Below are 19,849 nucleotides of genomic sequence, written 5' to 3'. Positions count from 1 at the left end.
CTTCACCTCTCTGACCCTCAGTTTCCTCATCTATAAAATGGGGGTGGTGATACTGTTCACTGAGTTTACTGAGATGATTCGTTTAAAAGCACTTTCTCCCAGCCTGTCACTTAGGGAGGCTGCAGATGCCCCCCTTTGAGCTCACCATGGGTCTGGGAGCAGGATGGGGACAGAGAAGGCTTGAAAACATCCCGAGTCCAGAGAGTGTCCGTTTGGGGGCTGAGGAGGGCAGGGGGTGGAAAGCAGCCTGAGTAGACGGAGGCCTGCTGGGAGGCTCAGCTGGGCAGGAGGCTGGTTCTGGCCTGGGGCTGAGCCTCCCCTCTGCCCACTTGGCGTGGCGAAGCCGCACCCCCAGGGTGGGGGTGGGTCTGGCGGCGCACCCTTCCTCCTTCGGGAATTTCCCTGGTGTTTGGAGCTCCTGGGCACCTGCCTCGTCCCCAAGGGCAGGAGGGGAATTTGATGGACCGGGAAGTAGAGACGTCCCTGGCGCTGGACTCAACGGCTAGTGAAGGCAAGGACCTTCCTGGTGGGTGGGTCTAGGACCGCAGCAGGCAGCGCCCGGGCCGCTGGGGAGGGCTGGACCTTGGGCTGGGACCAGCTCCCCACCTGGAAGGACAGAAGGGACTGCGTGTCTTTTGTCCCTTCCTGGTTGATGGAAGGTGATACTTCGGTGTTTGGGCCTGTGACCTACCCATCGGGGCCATTTGCGCGTTGGCCTGGGCAGCGCTGCTGAGGCCTGTTGTCTGGCGCCCAGGGGCCTCTCGCCTCCAGTGTCCCACTTTGGACCCAGAGACGATGCCATGTTTTCTATAATTAACAGGTTTTGATTTTGTAGCATTTTACAAGTTCAGCAAATGGGGAGACACATAGGGGAGGGTACAGGAGACCTCTGGTCCCCCGGAAGGCAGCTAGTTGGGGTGCCATAGAGCAGATGGGGCCATGGAAATGCCAGAGAGGGACATGATTGCTGGCCTTGTCCTCCCCTGCACAGGACAGCCGGCTATGCACACCGGGGGTGCGTGCAGGAGCCCCCCCGAGGAGCCTCGTGGGCCCAGGCGGAGGCCGGGTGGAGAGGGGAGTCCGGGAGGCAGGAGGGCTCACACCAGCCCCTGCCTTGGCCACATCTCAGTCAGACTCAGTCACACACGTGTCCCTGTGGCTGGAGTGAGGCTTGGTGGTGTCCTTCCAGGGAGGAGCCCCAGTCAGGAGCAGGTATGTGGCTGTGGTAAAGCACGCCCGGTGGCCACTGTCCACAGGAGTCTGCCTCTGCCTTGTCCTGAGAGCTCGCTAGAGGTGGACCCCACTAGGCTCAGGCTGGCCACGGAGCCCTGGACAGGAACCAGATTCCAGGCTCACAGGCAGCTAGAAGAGGGCGCACCAGCAAAGAGAGATGGTGGGTGACAATCCCTGGGGTCCCGGCCCACGGGACCCCCTGCAGACGCCCCACCTCCCTACAGATGCGCCTCGGGTGACAGAGCTACCTCAGGAAGTTACCGTGGAGCTGGGCAGGAGCGCCTTCCTGACATGCCGGGCCACGGGCCGCCCACCCCCAACGGTCACCTGGCGTCGTGGAGATGGCCAGCCCCTGGGGCCCAGGAGGGGCAGCAAGAATGGCCAGTGGGATTCAGGAGTGCTGTTCTTTGAAAGTAAGAGTTTAGGCTGGGTCAGGGTGGGCTGGGTGGCCAGGGACAGTACCTGACCCCATCGCTGAGCCCAGAGAGCAGGTAGAGTGACCCCAGCTACGTCATTCCACTGCCCTGAACCTGGGCATGACCTACAGACCAGGCCTGCCCACGGGGTTGCCTACGGGGTAACCGTATACAGGGCTGGGCTCAGGCCCGGTGCGTGCTGAGCGCCATGCAGGCCTGAGCTGTCCCCTTGGCCCCTCACGCTGCGGCTGTGGCTGAGCGTCGGCATAGCCCCACTGGGCCTCGGTCTGCAGCGTCTCCCTGGCTGCTCCCCGCCACGCCAGCACAGGTGCCGAGTCACCCCGTTCTACAGACGAGCAGGCCAAGGCCCTCCCGAGGTCTAGCAAGGCCTGGTCCCTCTCCTCTCCGGCACACTAGCCCTCCCCTGAACCTCTGCAGGGCCAGCTTGGTCAGGGGCTCTCTGGGTCTAGGGCTAAGCCTCGGGGGCCCTGGCAGTCAGGCCTCTTTCCTGACCTCAGGTGCGGCCCCTGAAGACCAGGCCCCCTATGTGTGTGAAGCTCGGAACGTCTTTGGGAAGGTCCAGGCCGAGACGCGGCTCTCCGTCACTGGGCATGGTTCGCCGGTGGACCTGAGGGCTGGGGGAGTGGGGGGCAGGCACTCCCTGGGGGCCCAGCCAGTCCCGGCCACCACGCCCTCCAGGACAGTTGTGCTCACAGCCAGGCTTCCAAGAGCAGCGGCTGTGTCCCTGCTTCCTGGGCAGTGTCCTGGGGGACCTTTACCAGTTCCCTGGGGAAGGGGCTGGGTCAGGGCCTCTGTCCCCGGTGACTGCTCACAGGGGTCTGTCGTGGCTGACGCCGTCTCTCTCCCCACAGCCCCCCCACAGATCGCCAGCAGTGCCTCCACCGTCCGGGTCCTGGAGGGGCAGCCTGTGTCCTTGCCCTGCATCACCCTGGCCGGGAGGCCCCTCCCCGAGAGGCGCTGGCTCAAGGCGGGCCTGCCTGTGAGTGCTGGGCCCTTCGGGGGCCCCGGGGCAGTGGCACCCAGAGACAGAGGGGACTGTCACGTCCGTGCTTCTGTCTCTGTCTTGAAAAGTCCTCTTCCCTTCTCCCTCTTTCCTGCCCCACTCCAGAGCCTCCCCACCAGGTCCCCAGACTGGGATGTCCTTAGAAGCCCCTTGGGGAGTTTGTAAATGTCCTGGTGCGATCACATCAGGACTCTGGGATAGGAACCCAACTGTGGTGAACCACAGTTGGTTTAGGAGAATAACTCCCCGGGTGCTTCCGGTGCGCAGTGGGAGACCAGGTCCCCAGACTGGGATGTCCTTAGAAGCCCCTTGGGGAGTTTGTAAATGTCCTCTCAGCGATCACATCAGGACTCTGGGATAGGAACCCAACTGTGGTGAACCACAGTTGGTTTAGGAGAATAACTCCCCGGGTGCTTCCGGTGCGCAGTGGGAGACCAGCGTGTGCAGGGATGGTCCTCTATTAACTGTGAGCTTCTTGAGGCCAAGAATACGGCTAATTTGTCTCTCTGCCCCAGTGGCCATGGCCCCGTGGGCACCGTGTGGCATCCACCCATTCATCCATAGGCACCTCTGAGTCCCCAGCAGGTGTGGCTTCTGTGCCGTGCAGTGGTGGTTGTCTTGGGTGGCCAGCGTGGGGACCGGCCATGCATGGCTGAGGCCACGAGTAGAACCAGCAGGCACCCAGGAAGGCAGAGGACTTGGGTCTCCCCAGGGCCAGGTCGGGGAAGGAGCTAGGAGCCGAGCCTCCGTTTGCTCTGTGGGACACAGAATGGAATCGCCTGCTCAGCTGCCAGGCAAGGGGCAGAAGGCCTTGAGTCACCCAGCCTGGAAGGGCCTGGCACCTGGGTGGCCTTGGGTATCCTTTGGAACACAAGTGTAAAGTGGGCATCTGGGCTCAGGACAGGACAGCCAGAGTGGGTGCAGGTCTGCTGGAAAGGTCTACCGGGCTGTGACTGGATGCCTTTCAGGGGTGGCCAGGCCTGACACTAGACCAGCACCTCCACCTGCCCTGGTCTGATGGGTCAGCTGGGGGAACCGGGGCTGCTCCCTCTGCATGTCTGCGTGGCTCTGTCCTCTGCCCACCATCGGCCATCCCCTTTTCTGTGGCCGTGGAAAGGCTGCCCCTGCATGGCAGCCTGGCACCCTGGCCTTATCACTAAGGCTCTGCCCCACCCGCATTCCCCACAGTGACTTCCACGGTTTCAGCTTGGTCCAGGTGCCCAGCTGGCCAAGTGGGGGGTGAGCTCAGGCACCTAGGTCTGCAGAGTGTGGGAGGTGGATGACTCCCTAGGAGAGGTGGGGGCTGGGCATCATGGTGCCCCCTGCCAGCCTTCAACCTTCTCTGGACCCTGGCCTCTTGGTCCAGCCTGCGCCCTTCAGGCCTGAGGGTCTGCGCAGAGGGGGCCCCGGCCAAGCTGGTGCTCCCTCACCCCCCAGCTCCCCCCGGGCAGCCGGCACTCTGTCCGAGCGGACGGCAGCCTCCACCTTGACCGGGCACTGAGAGAGGACGCGGGCAGGTACAGCTGTGTGCTCACCAACCTGGCCGGCTCACAGCACCGCGACGTGGAGCTGCTCATCCAGGGTGAGTCTAATATGTCTGTCTTATGTGTACCTCCCCCATCTTGTCAAATACAGTCTTTCAAACCCACACCGCCGCCACAGTCCTTCAGTGTCTGCCACCCACGTGTTTCCTTAGCAGTGTGCTGTCAATAAATATTCAGAGGTGACGATTCAAAGACCATGTGTCCCCAGTTGGACCCTCCCACCCGTGTCCAGGTCTCACCTGTGTGAACACCTGAGACGTGACCAGTTCTTCCCTGAGGATTGACTCACTGATGTGGGCTGCGGCGATGGCACCTTTTAGAGCTTAAGTGTTTCCATGGCGCCGGCTACTGTCCGTCACCCAATCAGGCGCCACTGCTTTTGTTTGTTTGGTACCAGGGATTGAACTCGGGGGGCACTCGGCCACTGAGCCACATCCCAGCCCTATTTTGTATTTTATTTAGGGACAGGGTCTCTCTGAGTTGCTTAGTGTCTTTTTTATTTCTTTTTAATTTTCACCTTTTAGTTATACCTGGACACATGTTTGTTTTGTTTATTTGTATGTGGAGCTGAGGGTGGAACCCAGGGCCTCACACGTGCGAGGCAAATGCTCTGCCCCTGACCAAAGCCCAGCCCCTGCCTCCCTTCTTCTTGACATGAGAGGGGGCTGGGTTGGCTACACTTTGTCATTTACCATGTGTGCCAACTCTTTTCATTTCATATATTTCACTGAGCCCTGGAGGGGTGAGAGGAAGGGGGTGCTGTCCCCAGGGCAGAGGGGAGAGCCACACTTCAGAAGGGGCTGGCTTTCCTGGGTGGTCCGTCCAGTTCACATCTCCCCCAGAGGCTGGCCACGTGGCACGAGCCAGGCCTGGGCTGGGTTCCACACGTGTTTCCACCCACACGGCACAGCACGCCGTGGGCTGGCGGGAAGGGGCTCCGTCTCTCCGTGAGACCTGCTTCCATTCCACAAGGCCTTATGGACTGGCGGGCTCTGGCACCTGGGGAATCTAGAAGGTCACGTCCCCTCAGAGGAGCTTCGAGCAAGCTTCAGACCTGGCTCCGGCTTTCCCTCCACACCTTCCACGTGGCCACCTCCCCTGCCCTCCCTAGAGACCATTAGGACCGTTGTCTCTCGAGCTTGTGGACCTTTCTGATGTCCAGAATGGATCTTGCTCCTGGGTTTAAATTCACTTTATTCTGGGGACATCGCTTTCCGCCACTTCCCAGCTGTCCATCCCCAAAGGAATGGACCGGGCGTTGGGGTTAATTTAGTGTTTTGCTGACCAGGGACGATGGGCCTGAAGATCAGTGGTTTATCCAAAGTCCTGGAGCAGGTCACAGCTGTCTGGGGGTGAATATGACCATGGCCAGGCCGCCGTGGCCGCGGACGTCCAACTTTTTATTCTCCTGTTGAACTTTTAAGAAATTGTAAAATACGCATTGCACAAAACCTTTCATTTTAGTTGATTTTAGGTGTTCAATTCGGTGACATTAAGCACAGTGACATGTTCTGCAGCCTGCCGCACCCTCCCATTAGGACCTTCTCATCTTCCTGAACTGACCCCCCCTGCACCCTGGCCGCCCCCAGCCCTTCTTCTCCGCGAGTCTGCGCAGCCTGGGCTCCAGCCGCATCGCAGGCGCGGACCCTGGTACCCAGCTCTCTGCCAGCACAATGTCCCGGCGCTGTTCTGTGGATCAGAAGTCCTGCGGGTTTAGAGCAGTTTTATAGAAAGATGGAGCACAGGATGGAGCTTCCCCACTCCCCTGCCCCTCATGCATGGCCACCTGTCTTGATGTCCCCAGGGTGGCCCTTGTTACCACTGATGAAGCCACACACGTACCCTCCCAGGGGCCCACGCCACCAGAGCACAAGGACACGTTGCTCTCGTGGGGTTGCACAGAGAAGTGTCAAGTCCCGTCCCCGGCCACCTTTGTCCCCCACTCCTGGCCACCACCCCTCTTTCTGTCGTCTGTGGAGCCCTGCCTGTTCCAGAACCCCAGGGCGGAGGCGGTCTCTGGCCCTGGTTGAGGCTGGAGGAGGTGTCCTTACGCGATGCGCCATGTCTTGCTTACTGCTCGTCACTGACGACGTCCGGGCTGCTGCCACCTCTTGGCTCTTGGGCAGATGCTGCTGTGAGCGTGGGTTGGTGAAATTGGTTTGTTTGTTTAAGTGCCACCTAGGATCCGTCCCTCTGCCATCCACCACGTCACCAACGAAGGGGTCCCGGCTTCCCTCCCCTGCCTTGCCTCTGGAGTCCCCACCCCCACCGTCTCCTGGACCAAGGTAGGGGCCTCTCCCTGTGAGGGCGCTGGGGGCCGGCCACACCTGCTGGAGAGCGGGGTGTGGGCCCTGCTGACGTCCCTGTCGCTCCGCACTAGGAAGCCCGTGCCCTGAGCTCCGGGGGTCCCCGCTACAACGTGAGCAAGGACGGCACCCTGGTCATCACCCAGCCGTCCCCTCAGGATGCAGGGGCCTACGTGTGCACTGCCACCAATGCCGTGGGCTTCTCCAGCCAGGAGATGCGGCTCTCTGTCAACAGTGAGGATGGCCGGCCCCGGTGGGAGGGCTCAGCGGGCATGGGTGTCACGGGGGACAGTGGTTCACTCAGCCTGTTGTGACCGAGTGGGGAGCTGTCACCGTCATAGGCTCAGGAAAGACACAGGTCTCTGCCCTGACCTTGTGCTGGCAGCCCCCTGGCCCACCTCTCTCCTCTCCTCTCTGCCTCAGACCCTCCCATCCCTCTCCATTCTGTCGTGGTCCACCCTGCCCCTGGGCCTTTGCACAGGCAGCTCCTTCTGGTTGAATGCCCTTTCCCATCTTTGCTGTCGCATCCTTTTAGAGACAATATTTTATCCTGGGGAAAAAAAAACTCTTTTAAATGGAGTGGGCAGTTTGCTCTCTAACAATGCAGGGCTGACAGGAGGAGGCCAGGGCGTCTCCGCGTCCCCCTGTCTGCTTGTTGCAGCACACCTGCTTACTTCAGTGTGAGCGCTGGACGAGGAATGGGCACAGGGATGGAGGGGCACTGTGTAGTCTGCTGCCAAGGGATCGTCAGCAGAACCCCAGAGAGGCCACGTGTGGGGTCTCAGAGGTCCCCGACGGGGCTGCAGAACCCAGAGGGAGAGTCTGCGTCCCCTGGTCATTGACCCCCGGAATCATGGCATGACCAGCGGGGAGGTGGAGAGACGAGGGGAGGGACGCTGCAGGAATGTCCCGGGGAAGGGGTGGCAGGACGGAGAGAAGCCAGAGGAGGCCTGGACCTTGGGCAGGAGGGACCAGGCCAGGTTGCCAAAGAGGAGGAGCTTCCAGAGGGCGGAGGGGGGGGGCTGAGCAAGCCCTCGGCCCGAGACCCCAGACCTGACTCTAACAAGCCTCGCCCCCTTCTGTACCTTTGCCTCCTGGGGACACCCCTCTCCTGGGGACACCCCTCTCCTGGGGACACCCCTCCCTGGGGACACCCCTCTCCTGGGGACACCCCTCCCTGGGGACACCCCTCCCTGGGGGCCATCCTGCTGTCCTGCTCAAGGCTCTGCTGGTGCCCCCCACAGCCAAGCCCAAGATCAAGGTGAATGGGTCCCATGATGCAGATGTGCCTCAGAGAGTCACAGCAAAGGCCGGCGAAGAGGTGACCCTGGACTGTGAGGCCCAGGGCTCCCCACCCCCACTGGTCACCTGGACAAAGGACTCGCGCCCTCTGCTGTCCGTCTCTGACAGGTACCCCGATCTACTGGTCTTGGGTCAGGAAGGGTGGAACTTGGGGTGGGAGGGAAACTGGCGTCAGGGTGGCCGGTGGCCCAGCAGGTGTGAGAGCCCTGTGGACACTGCAGGTGGGCTCCGCAGAAGCACTTTAGACTGTGCCCGTGGTCCCCGAGCCTCTGAGGGGCCAGGGAACCATGGTGAGCCACCCTGAAAGAACCTGCCTCGACGTGGTCACTGGCCATGTGGACGGCACTTCCCACCCTGCCCGGCAGCCCCCGCAGCCCCAGCAGCTGAACTGTTCTGGACACTGAGGGCCACCAGGGTGGGGGAGCTGCTCAGGGTCGCCCAGCTAAGCAAGAGCAAGGCTGGTTCAGACAGCGTGTCCTGACCACGGCTCATGCCATCTCCTAGGTGTCCGGGGGGTGGGCTGTGACTCCGGTGCTGCTTGCGGGTCCTGGAGGCGCAGTGAGGGAAGGGCCGGGCTTGGGGTCCAGCGCAGCCCAGCTGTGTGGAGTGTGGAGGCTGTTGGCTCCCCCTACTAAGTGGCCCCCAGAGTCCTGGAGCCTTGGAGCTGGCAGCGGGAGAGGGGCTGTGGCGCAGGCAAGTGACGTCGGCCCTGGCAAGGTCTTTGAGCCGTCCCAGACCCAGGGCCCTGCGGTGGCCTCACGTCCCCCCTCCCACGTATGTCTGCATCTCGGGACACGTGTTGGGTGAGCGCTTCCAAACCTGCAGCGTGTCCCCCTCGGCACAGCCGGGGCCAGGGAAGGGACCTGGGCTGTGGCTGAGGTGGGCCGCTGCGGCTCCCCGGCCTGGGCTGGGGGGGCCTCCCGGGAGCCTGCGTGTCCCCGAGAGTGTCTGGCCCCTGCTCCTGGCCGGGCGCTGGCCAGTGGTAGGCAGTGCTTGTTGATTCATGGCTTTTCTGTTTCCACGTGTCCGCTCCTCTCTGCCCGGTGCAGTGACAGCCGCCCGGAGCCCTGACCTTGGCTTCGCAGTCGCGGCCCCGTCGGCCCCTCACCTCCTCTGTGGCTGGTGGCACCGTTGCTCTGAGGACTCTGGCCAGCGGGGAGCTTGTCTAAAAGGCAGGACACGCCCAGGGTGCAGGAGGGAGAGGCGCAGGCGCTGGCCTCCGGGACACTGTGGCCCCCCGGGCTGCCTGGCCGCGCAGCCACAGGGACTGCAGAGGCTCCTGCGCTTCCTCTTCCTGCCCTGGGAGGTGACGACGGTGGTGCCCAGCGTGTGGCAGCTGGGCACTGTCCCTCCTTTTGCTGCCCCTGCTCCTGCTGGCCGTGAACCAAGGCTGTTCATTGGTAGCTTTCAGGGAACCGTCATCTTACTGTCCCCTTTAATCCTCACCCACTGCGGGACAGGGCGGCTTCATCGGGAAATCAACCACACGGTACAGCCACCCATGGGTTCCACTCCCAACTGTGTGGCCGCCACCACCCGGAGGGCATTTCCACCACCCTCCAGAGCGGTCATGCCCACAGCCAGCCCCGCCCCCTGGCAACTGCCCATCTTGCTGATCTTTCTGTCTTTGGATTGACATTCTGGACATTTCTCATCACTGGCTTCTTTTCCATCTTCTCGTCCTCTGGGTTCTTCCTGGCCTGACTCTGGAATACAATGCCCTCGAAGTTCATGGGCATAGCATGGGTCAGAGCACTGCCCGCTTTTTATGGCTGAATAGTATTCCACTGACCATCTTTTGTTCACTCACCATGTGATGGACCTGGGGGTTGTGTCCTACCTCTGGCGATTGTGAGCAGCCTCTGCCACCTCCTGGGCAGGCTGGGGTCCTTGTGGTTCTTTGATCCCCCCACCCCGTCACCACCCAGCTGCCCTTAGCACCAGGGAGCTCCAGCCATGGAGGGGACTGTGGGACCTCGTGGACTCACCATGCAGTGGAGGGGGGGGCCTTGCGGTCTGTGCGGCCCTTGTCCTCCCTTCTCTCCATGCACTCCTGACCTCCTCCTCCTCCTGGGAGCCCCAGGCTGGGCCTCCAGGCCTCCATTCTGAAGGCTGAGGACTCATTTCCGGGAGCCCTAGGGTCCATCTGCTTAAGGACCTGCCCTCCTCCCTCTAGAGGTGCCCTCTCCAGGCTCCCTGGGGACCCCGCCTGCCCCTCCACTGGGCCTTGGGCTCCTTCCGCCTGGTGAGCTGCCTCAGGGCCACAGCTGCCCCGTCCTCGGGCTCTGCTGGCCCGAGGCCCCATCCCTGGTGCAGTGAGGAGCCCGGTGGCTCCAGGACTGACCACGCAGGCAGGGACGAGAGCCAACGTGTGGGCCCCCAAGGCCACCTCCATCCCCGTGGCCGGGGTCGTCCCCTTCTGCCAGCTGGCATGGACGGGGTGGTGGCGGCCGGCCCGGCCCCGGCTGGCTGGTTGCAAGGCCACTCTGTCAGGGCCTGCTGTCATGGCCAGCGCTCAGGGTGACGAACAGCTGCTGGAGCAGCTTCGCACAGAGGCTCCTCCTCGTCCCCTGGGCCGTCCTTGGACCATCCTGACAGCGCACGGCTGAGTCGGGGGGGGGGGGGGATGGCCACTGGGTGCTTCTCGTCGGGTCTAGGTCCACGATATCCACTGAGCAACGCCGTGTGCCCAGGACTGTGCTGAGACCAACAGAGACCAGGGCCAGGGCCCCTCCGGGCATCCTGCAGCTTGCTCGAGGGCTGGGCCCGCCCTGGCCCCTCCCTGGGCCTCAGTCTTCCCGTCGGAGACCCGAGAGCTCTTTGGGTGGGCAGTGGTGGTCAGAGAGCATCCTTGGCCAGCTCTGGGGTGCCGGGTGGGGCGTGTCGCTAGGCGACTGTGTTTGTTTGTGATTCTGATGTGGAGCCGGGACAGCTGTGAGCTCTCGGGGCAGCGGGCCAGGGTCCCACACACGGCCAGGCCCGAGTCCGGGAAGGGGAGGGCGTGGGTGGGCTGCCCCGGGCTCCTTGCTGCTGCGGGTTTCCCACGGCCGTACCCCACCGTCCTTGCTCAGGCCCGAGGGGATCCAGGAAGCACGCCCACCTGTCCTTCTCCTGGATGGCCACTGCCCGTTCACCAGGGACATGAAGTGAGGATGCAGCTGGGGTCCTGGTGGTCCAGGAGAAAACCTGCTTGCTCCCCAGAAGCCAACAGCCAGACGTGGACCGCCCAGGGCCTGTGTGGGTCTGCCATGCTGGTGGCTGGCTGGCGGCTGGCTGGCGGCTGGCTGGTGGCTCTGAAGTCTTGTTAACTTACTGTGGCCCGCGGCTGTCTTTCTGGGGACATTTAAGTTATCGTAACACCAGGGCCAACCTTTGTGTTTTGGAGGGGGGTAGGCACCGGAGGTTGAACCCAGGGACACTTGACCACTGAGCCCCATCTCCAGCCCTATTCTGTATTTTATCTAGGGACAGGGTCTCGCTGAGTTGCTTAGGGCCTCAGTTTGCTAAGGCTGGCTGTGAACTCGCCATCCTCCTGCCTCAGCCTCCCGAGCCACTGGACTGCAGGCATGGCCACTGCGCCTGGCAGGGCCAACCATTTGATGGCTATGGTGGGTAGGCACACAGTGGCAGGGCCGGGGGGCCGTGTCTGACCAGCCAAGTGTTGTGGACGCAGAGTGGCGTCCCCAGGCCTCAGCCTTCTCTTCAGAGGGGCGAGGGTGTGGACTCCCTGCCTCGCAGGTCTGGCTGTTGGGCGTTCCAAGTGAGAAGTGCTCAGGAGGCGCTTGGCCGCGCAGGGGTGACACCCACGTCCCCGCAGCCCCTGCCCCGAGGCCCCTCCTCCTTCCAACTCCACCCCCAACTTCCCTGCAGGACGAGCTGGGGGGACCAGGGAGAGCTGGGGTGCCCCAGGTCCCCAGCATCCCGTCCACCCAGCCCTGGACAGAGGCTTCGCTTTCTCCGAGTCTCAGAGCTTGGGCAGGGGTCCAGGCAGGGGTGAAAAGGCAGCAGGTGGTGGCCCCCGGAGCCCCCAGCAGCCAGGTCCCATGTTGTCGCAGATGGGTGCTGAGGGCTGTGACGTCTGGGAGCTCAGGCAGCCTGGGGGCCGTGGGACAGCCCTGGCCGCCTGGGACATCACAGTGGCCTTCCTGGAGGAGGTGGTGTCTAAGGGTGGGAAGATGGGCAGGGTCCAGGGGGGCCCCAGGCTGAAAGAGCGGGGGCCAGGGGAGCACGGAGGCCTGCTGCGGGGAGGACAGCTGAGGCCCAGCCAGGGACAGGGTGCCCGGGAGGGGGATGCAGCTGTCAGGGTTTAAAGCAGGACAGTGATGTGGGCAGCTGGACATCCAGAGCGAGCTCTTGCTGTGCCGGGCGGGCACGGGGCCTTCTCCTCTCAGGCAGCCTACCCTCTGTGAGTGGACCCTTCAGTTTCTCCTGGTGATAGAGCAGGCAGCATTTCTAAAAGATGACCCAGACGGCGGTCATGACCGGGGGAGGTGACCGCTTTCATTGCTGAGAATCTGTTCTCTTTCAGAAGTTTTCTCTAAAGCTTTTTCCCAGAAGGTCCTTCTTCCTGTCCTTCAGGGAGGGAGGGAGCCGGGAGTTCTGTGGCCCCTATTGCAGGCCGCCCTCGGAGGCAGCCTCTGAGATCGTGGAGTCGTCTTCTCCAGTGTGAACAGACTGGGTTCAGAGACGCTGACTGTCCTGCTGGAGGCTGCACAGCACTTTTTCTACAGCACCATGGGACCTTGGGTCCACTTGCAGCCCAGACCTCTTTCCCTGTCCCACGCTGTCCCTGTTGCCAGTCGCAGTGTTGTAGGGAGTCCGGGAACCTCAACCCTGCCCCAGTGTCATTGAGTGTGTGTGTTTCAGCCTGGAGCCGACCATCCCTTGCTTGGGGGGTGCTGATATGTCCACATTGTCCACCTTAAGGAGCCTGGAGATGAGGAAGGCCAAGCTGGGGGCGGAGCCTTGCTGGGGACAAGTGCCTTGTGCCTGGCCCCTCCTCCTCCCTGCTCAGCGCTGCCCAGCTGAGAGCAAGCTGGGACGCCCGGGTCAGGCTGGCAGCAGGGCCCTCTGTGTGAACCATGTCACTCTGCGCCTGCCACCACCTGTGATCCAGGTGAAGGGTGGAGTCCTTGACCCAGGGTCCCCTGTGAGGCCAGCAGGGGGGGGGGGTGTTCCCAAGGTGCCCACTGGCTGCTTGAGCCCCGCCCCTTCAGCTTGGCCACACCCTGAGGGGAGGAGTCACACTCTGAGGGGCGGGGAAGGGGCGGGGTCACATCCTGGGGGCGGGGCGGGGGCGGGGTCACACTCTGAGGGGCGGGGCAGGGCGGGGCACTTCTTCACTGTCCTCCGATGTGCTCCCAGGGCAGCCAGGGCATTGCTGAAACTCCAGCCCCCCTCGACTCAGGCTTCCGAGTCTGCCCAGGAGGGTCTGGTGAGGACCCCCGTCCTGCGAGGCATGAGTGACTGGCTCCTGTGAGAGCTGAGGGGCGGGAGCCTGTGGCCAGGAGTCCTACTCCCATACAGATGACACACACAGTATGCAGGCAGCCCTGTTGGTGAAAGGAAGGGCCAAGAAAATGAGGGAGGGAGGGAGGAACTGGCTATCTAAAGGTCTACGCCAACCACAGCAAATTAATACATTCTGGTATGAACAAGCAAGGGAATATTATACAGCAGTGGAAAGGGATGGGTTTGATCTACACGCTGTAGATGGTGCCACTTATATAAGTTGTAAACATGCAGAACAGCAGTGTGTGTTATTTGCGGGTGAGTGGTCATCACCAGGACAGCAGCTGGCCTTTGCTAAGGGCCTCTGTTCCAGGTGCTGTGCTATGAATTAGGCCATTCAGTTCTTTCCACAGTCCTAGGATCACATGACTGTGGGCTCTGTTATCCAAAGTGGGCAACTAAGGCCCAGGAAGGGAAAGTGACAGGCCCTGCCCTGCCTCATGCATGGCCAGCCCAGCTCCTGGGCCAGGAAGACTATTGCCCAGAGTCACCTGCAGTGTCCACGGTGCCTACTGGCTGCAGGGAGGGTGGACGCCCTGCTTCATGGCAGAGAGACAGGAGCAGAGTGGCAGCCTGGGCTGAGCAGGTGCATGTGGATATGGTAACCCAAGCCCTGGGCTTCACTCACAGTGTCCCTAGTGATCCTGGGCTGCCTGGGTGGGAGATGGGACTTCAGGGACCCTGGGGGTCTATGGGAACCTGGAAGGCCCATTTTGCAGAAGAGGAAACTTAGAACCCAGCAGAAAGGGCTGGAGCCCAGGCCTTCCACCTCCAGAGCCCATCTGGAGACCTCTGGTGAGCTCAAAGATGAAGGCTGGCCCTTGGAGTCCCCACCCCCATGTTGGCCACTAGCTTTGGGGGCTGGCCAGGGCCCCTGACTGCAGCTGCCCCCTCTATTTTACGGGGGCAGGGTCTACCCAGAGCCAGCACATGTGGGCTGGTGACATCATGTCTGTAGGGGCCCCCTGGGGTCCAGCCCAGCTGCAGGAGCCTGGCTGGGGGTCCTGGATCCTGTGGGATGGAGGTCAGGTGACTTAGCAAGATGGCGGGTGGACTGCACAGCATCTGCCTGGGGCCCAGCACAGCTCTGGATCATGAGACAGCCAAAGGCACTGGATTCAAGGTCCAGCAGACCTTGGTGCCAGGATACGGTGGGGGCGGGGGGGGGTATGAGAGCCGAGGGAGTGGCCTGGCCCTGCTCGCAGGGAGGTGACCTAGGGCAGGTTAGCTCAGTAGAGAGGGGGCATTGCCGTGGGCCAGCAGGCGTGGGGTGGACAGCACAGGCCCTGCTGTGCCCCAGCCCCACCCTTAGGCTCCGTCCACAGACGCAGGCGTGGGGGCCACAGAGGTGGAGTGGGCCTCCTGAGGACCCAGCCAGGAAGGGTGCAGACTGGACTTCAGTCCAGTGCCAGCAGGGCATGGCCTGGGCTGGCAGCAGAGAGAGGAGGGTGGAGGGCAGGGCTGCCCCTCAGTCCTGGAGGGCCTCCTGGGGGAGGCGGCCTGTGGTCTGAGCTGGGTCTTGAAGCCTTCCCTGGGGGGCCTGCTGGGGCTCACCAGCCTCCTCTCGGATGCAGGCACAGCCTCCTCCCATCCGGCTCCCTGCGCCTGGCCCAGGCCCAGGAGGGTGACAGTGGCCTCTATGAGTGCTCGGCCAGTAACCCCGCGGGGTCCGCCTCCCATCGCTATCTCCTCGGGGTACAAGGTAGGGCCCCGAGGCCTGGGACTCCCTCCCACCTGCCTTCTGACCCCAGGCCCCGCCCTCCCACCCTGCACCCACCCTGCCCCCACCCAGCCCCTCGGTGCCCCTCCCAGGCCCTGAGGGGCCCTGTCACCTCTTCCCATCTTCTTACCCCTCTCTCCTCCTCCCTGGGGCCTGGAGGGGCTCTGCTGGGGCTCCCAAGGGCAGGGCAGGACCAGCGGGGGCTGGAGTGGGGGCCAGGGCCATGAAGGTGGACTGGGGGCAACTCTGGCCCAGGCCGGGTGCAGCCCAGACGCCCTTCCTGCTGGGAGTGTCTAAGCCCCTGAGGCCCCTCCAGGGCCAGCCCTCCTTCTGCAGGGTTCCTCCCACATCTGTGACAAGCCACCTCGTGGTGCCCCTTGGGGGGACCCCGTCCGCCTCCCCCTCTGACTGTGGCTCCTCTGGCTTCCAGCCCAGCTGGGGGGGCTAGGAGTGGCCGTGGGAGTCCCAGCAGTGGCCACCTGAAAGAGGCCAGTTGGTGCTGTCACAGAGCAGAGAGGCAGGAGCTTGTCCTCTCCAGGAGCCGAAGGAGCCACCTAGGACGGGACCAACTGGGGCCCTGGGCAGGATGGCTCTACATTTTCAAAGGATTAGGAAAAGACAAACAAGCAAAGAAAGAGAGTATGTGACCTTCACACCTCAGCGTCCTGGAGGCCCAGGCTGTCGGAACAGGCCGAACTTCACCCGAGTAGTGGCCACTGGAGTGGTGGGGGCCGACCCTGTGGCCTGATCCCCCTGTAGACGCCAGCCGGCCCCTCTAACCAGACCCCGATTCACAGGCAGGAGTGCGAGGTGGGGGTGGGCGTGGGCCTCTGCTCTTCAGACCAGGCCCTCCTGGGCAGCGAGGCCCATGGGTGGCCCATCTCTGACCCCTTCTCAGAAACTGGGACAGGGATAGGTGCTCCCTTGCTCCCCTGGGGGCCCAAGACGTTCATCCAGGACCTGGCGCAGGGGCCTGGGCTCTGAGAGTTCTCCTGGGCCTGCTGTGTCTGAGTGCCCGAGAAGCCACCTGGACTCCTGGTCACTCAGACCCAGGGGGGGGGCGCCACCTCCATCTCTTCAGCTGACCCTGACCAAGTTTCCACATTTGCAAAATGGGCATGGCCCTGCCAGCTCAGCAAGACAAGCCGGGGGCGCCACCTCCTGGGAGGGGTGGTGACATCTAGCCCAGGCCACAGCACTCAGCCACTGCTGGCTCCCCCGCCCCACCCCCACCGGCTGCTGTCCCACCTCCTCCGCTGCAGCCTGGGTGGGGGGCAGGACAGGGAGCTGAGGCTCCTGCAGGTGTGGCCCCTGGGACCCCTCACCTGGGTACCTCCACCTGGACACTCCTGTGGCCCTGCAGTCCCCCCTCAGGTGCAGCCGGGCCCTCGGGTCCTGAAGGTGCTGGCGGGAGAAGCCCTGGATCTGAACTGCGTGGCCGAGGGCGACCCGGAGCCCCGGCTGAGCTGGTCCAAGGACGGGGTGGCCCTGCAGGGTGGGGGGCCCGCGGGCTCCGTGCACTTCACAGCCGTTGAGCCCTCGGATGCCGGCATGTACCGCTGCGAGGCCTCCAGCAGTGCTGGGGAGGACGTCTGGGAGCTGGAGCTCAGGGTGCTGGGTGAGGGTCCCCTGAACCCCAAAACGTCCCTCTTCCCATCTCCCCAGCGCAGCTAGACCCCAGTGCTCGCCTCTGCTCTGGGTTTGGGACCTGCCTGTCCCCTCCCTCCTGGGACCTCTGGGTCCCACAACTGGGGACAGTCCATCTGTGTTGGGGAGCCTTGGGCACTGACCAGTAGGTCCTCGGAGTCACCCTGAGGCTCCCTGCACCCCCTGCGCCCTGGGATCCTGCACACCTGGGTGTGGAGGTGCTGTGGGGCAGCGGTCAGGGCTCTTGCCAACTGGACAGCATAGGCCAGACCTCTCACCTCAGAGTGGGCCTAGTGGTATACAGGGCCAGTGAGAGAAGGTGACAAAGCTCCCGGCACGTGGAAAGTTCTAGACCTGTGGTGCTGGCAGCTTCACTAGAGGAATCTGCTCTACACCTGGAGGGCCATTTCCAGGAGGGACCTGGAAGGGCAGACCCTGTTGGACCCCTAGTGTTGGAGGGCGCAGGCCCAGCCTCGCGAGCCCGTGGGGTAGTGACCTGGTGCCTGCCCAAGGGTCACTCTGTGCGAGGCCCCAACTGGTTTCGCTGGGAGGTTGAGGGGTGGGCTGGAAGGGCTGCCTTCCCCTCTGGCCCTGGGTCTCTGAGGGTGGTGCCAAGCTTTGGACGCCGGGTATGAGTGCAGCCACGTCACCTCCCACCAGAGCCGCCACACTGGGTTGCCGATGAGACCAGTGGCCTGCTGGAGCGAGTGGCCGGAGAGAACGCCAGCCTGCCGTGCCCAGCCAGAGGTGAGGCCAGGCCTGGGTGGGCGGGGAGGCCGGGGTGGGCTGGCTGGGCGCCTGTGCCCGGGGCACACGGCAGGTAGCACCTGTCAACTCTGTAGGATGATGTTAGCATCTGCCCCTTGGCATTAGTTCATTGTCCTGGTCCAGAGAGGGTGAGCAAGTGTGGTCCTGAGGTCACACAGCCAGGACTTGACTCACGGTGTGGCCGCTGGACCCTGGCTCTGCCTGCTCCCTAAGCCCTGTCCCTTCTGTACCCAGGGATATGACAGTTGGGGCTGAGGGGAGCCCACAGGTCCTGTGGATTCGTCTTGGTGACTTGGGAACTCACGTCCCAGCTTTCTCACGAGGATGAATTCCCACGGCCTGGGGCCAGCAGCGTAGCGAGGCCCAGACAGCAGCCCCTGTGGCCAGCTGCCCGAGCCAAGCCTGCTCCGCCTGCTGGGCTCTCCCAGGGCAGCTCAGTCTCCTTTCTGAGCCTCAGTCCCTCATCTGCACAGTGGGGTGTTTCGGTCCTTCTCATGGGGCCCTGGGAGGTCTCAGGGGGCCCCTGAGCTCTAGGTGTCTGCACTGGACCTGACATTTAGAAGGGGAATGAGCCGGGTGCTTGGTGTCCCCGCCAGGTGGCCACTCTGCTCCCTGGGCCCCACCTGCCCACGTTGCTCCTTTGTCTTTGAGAGAGTGCCCCTGGCCCTCCCCGGGGCCAGCTGTCCGCTGTGGGGCCCCTGCTCTCTGGCTGTCGGCAGCCCGGGGCAGCTCAGAGCAGCCTGTTCTCAGCTGCTGCCTGGAGCAGGGCGCGGCAGAGTTGGGCAGAAGGTCTTGGCTACCTGGCGAGGCAGACACCTGGGCCAGGCAGACACCTGGGCCAGGCAGACACCTGGGCCAGGCAGACACCTGGGGGCTCCCTGGCACAGCCCTCCTGAGGGCCCTGCCAGCCTTGACCATGGCGCCACCTTGTGCTGGGCCTGGCAACAGCGAGCAGCCGGTCAGGAAAGGGGAGGGCGTTGGCTCCCCCTGGGCGCCCCACGTGGTGGGCTGCTGTCCTCCCCCACGCTTGTCTCTGGGTTGTGGGGGGTCCGTCTTCTGGGCCAGACTTCAGCTGGTCGGCCCCTCTCCAGCTGCCCCCAACTGCCGCCTCCAGAGGGCACCTGTGGGGGACAGTGCCCGGCTCTGGCTCAGCCACCCTGGGCCTTGAGGGCCAAGGGGAGAGCACTGTGCCCAGTGCCCAGCTCCTGTCAGCACTGCCTCCCCCCAGGGGGGACGGGAGGGCCGCGACCCCGGCCCCCTTGTTGGCAACTAGGTTCTCCTCTGCGGTGGGGAGCTGGTGTCCAGCGCCAGAATCTTCACTGGGCACAGGGCCGTCCTGCTCTGGTGCCCGTGAGCTCTGTGAGTTAAAAAGTCCAGGGCTGCAGGCCTGTGGCCCCCACAGGCCGAGCTCTGAGGGTCAGGTCCTCAGGGGCGGGACAGGGAGAGTCTCTGGGAGAAGCTGCAGGCACTGAGAGGGACATGTGTGCACCCGTGGTACGTGGTGTCTGTGGTCTGTGGCGTTACCTGCCTGTGTCCCCACACTGGTCCCGGGACGGACACCCCAGCCTGCGCCCTGGGTGGAGGGCTCCAGGAGAAAACTGGCACAGAGATCAGGTGGCTGGTCCAGGGACACATGGAGGGATGCGCCTGGACACAGGTCCTGGGCCCTTGTCCTGCACGTCCAGCAGGAAGTCCCCAGCATGTGTGGGCAGTGGGCAGTCAGTGTGGGTTGGAGTGGGGCAGGGGACCTCCTGAAAGAAGGCGCCCACGTCCCCTGACCCCATGCTCCCCCCTTCCTCCACGGCCCCTTTGTCCCTGGGGAAGGATGAGGGAGCGTCTACCCAGGGTGCCCAGCTGCCAGGGAAGTGACGGACACAGGATGGTGTGTCCTTAGTGGCCATGGGTATTGGCAGTTCTCATCCCCAGGACCAGCAGGGGTGGCAGAGCGCGTGGCCGTCAGGCTGTGGGTGCTGGCCTGCTGGGGAGGGCCCTCCGCCCGCCTCGGCACTGAGGGGGCCCAGGGTGTGCGCTGCTGGCCGGTGCTCAGCTCAGCGCAGCGGTGCTCTGCTGGGCCCACTGGGCAGCACCACCTTGGGGGTGTGCCCCGCTCATCAGCGCCCACTTGAGGACCTGCTCCATGGCAGGCCCTGCCCCGTGCTAAGTGACAGTGACACTCACTGTGGCAAAGACAGTCATTAGCCCACATGCAAGTCTGAGACGGTGATGGTGGTGCTGGGCACGCGGCCAGCAAGTACCCAGCCCCAGGCTCAGCCTTGGAGGGGAGAGCAGGAGGGACAGAGCTGTCCCCTCCCACTGCTCTGTTTCTCATGCCCTGACCAGATGGTTTGAGGCCTGCCAGCAAGCTGTGCATTGATTTG

At 63.5% G+C, this 19,849-nt stretch overlaps 1 protein-coding gene across 2 annotated transcripts in view; it reads left to right on the top strand.

The window, feature by feature from the left end:
• HMCN2 (hemicentin 2) overlaps positions 1 to 19,849 on the top strand; it is a 125,663-nt gene that overhangs the window by 39,493 nt on the left and 66,321 nt on the right. For both annotated transcript variants that reach the window (XM_081279124.1, XM_081279125.1), the window contains exons 16-25: positions 1,458 to 1,646; positions 2,168 to 2,263; positions 2,522 to 2,649; positions 4,111 to 4,255; positions 6,390 to 6,502; positions 6,598 to 6,757; positions 7,768 to 7,933; positions 14,911 to 15,038; positions 16,420 to 16,674; positions 17,364 to 17,450. In XM_081279124.1, coding sequence (XP_081135250.1) covers positions 1,458 to 1,646; positions 2,168 to 2,263; positions 2,522 to 2,649; positions 4,111 to 4,255; positions 6,390 to 6,502; positions 6,598 to 6,757; positions 7,768 to 7,933; positions 14,911 to 15,038; positions 16,420 to 16,674; positions 17,364 to 17,450 — 1,467 coding nt within the window. The remainder of the gene's footprint in view (positions 1 to 1,457; positions 1,647 to 2,167; positions 2,264 to 2,521; positions 2,650 to 4,110; positions 4,256 to 6,389; positions 6,503 to 6,597; positions 6,758 to 7,767; positions 7,934 to 14,910; positions 15,039 to 16,419; positions 16,675 to 17,363; positions 17,451 to 19,849) is intronic.

Source organism: Spermophilus citellus (assembly GCF_964194105.1).
Source record: "Spermophilus citellus genome assembly, chromosome: 2".
NCBI lineage: Eukaryota > Metazoa > Chordata > Mammalia > Rodentia > Sciuridae > Spermophilus > Spermophilus citellus.
This window is presented reverse-complemented; position numbering and strand designations above follow the sequence as displayed.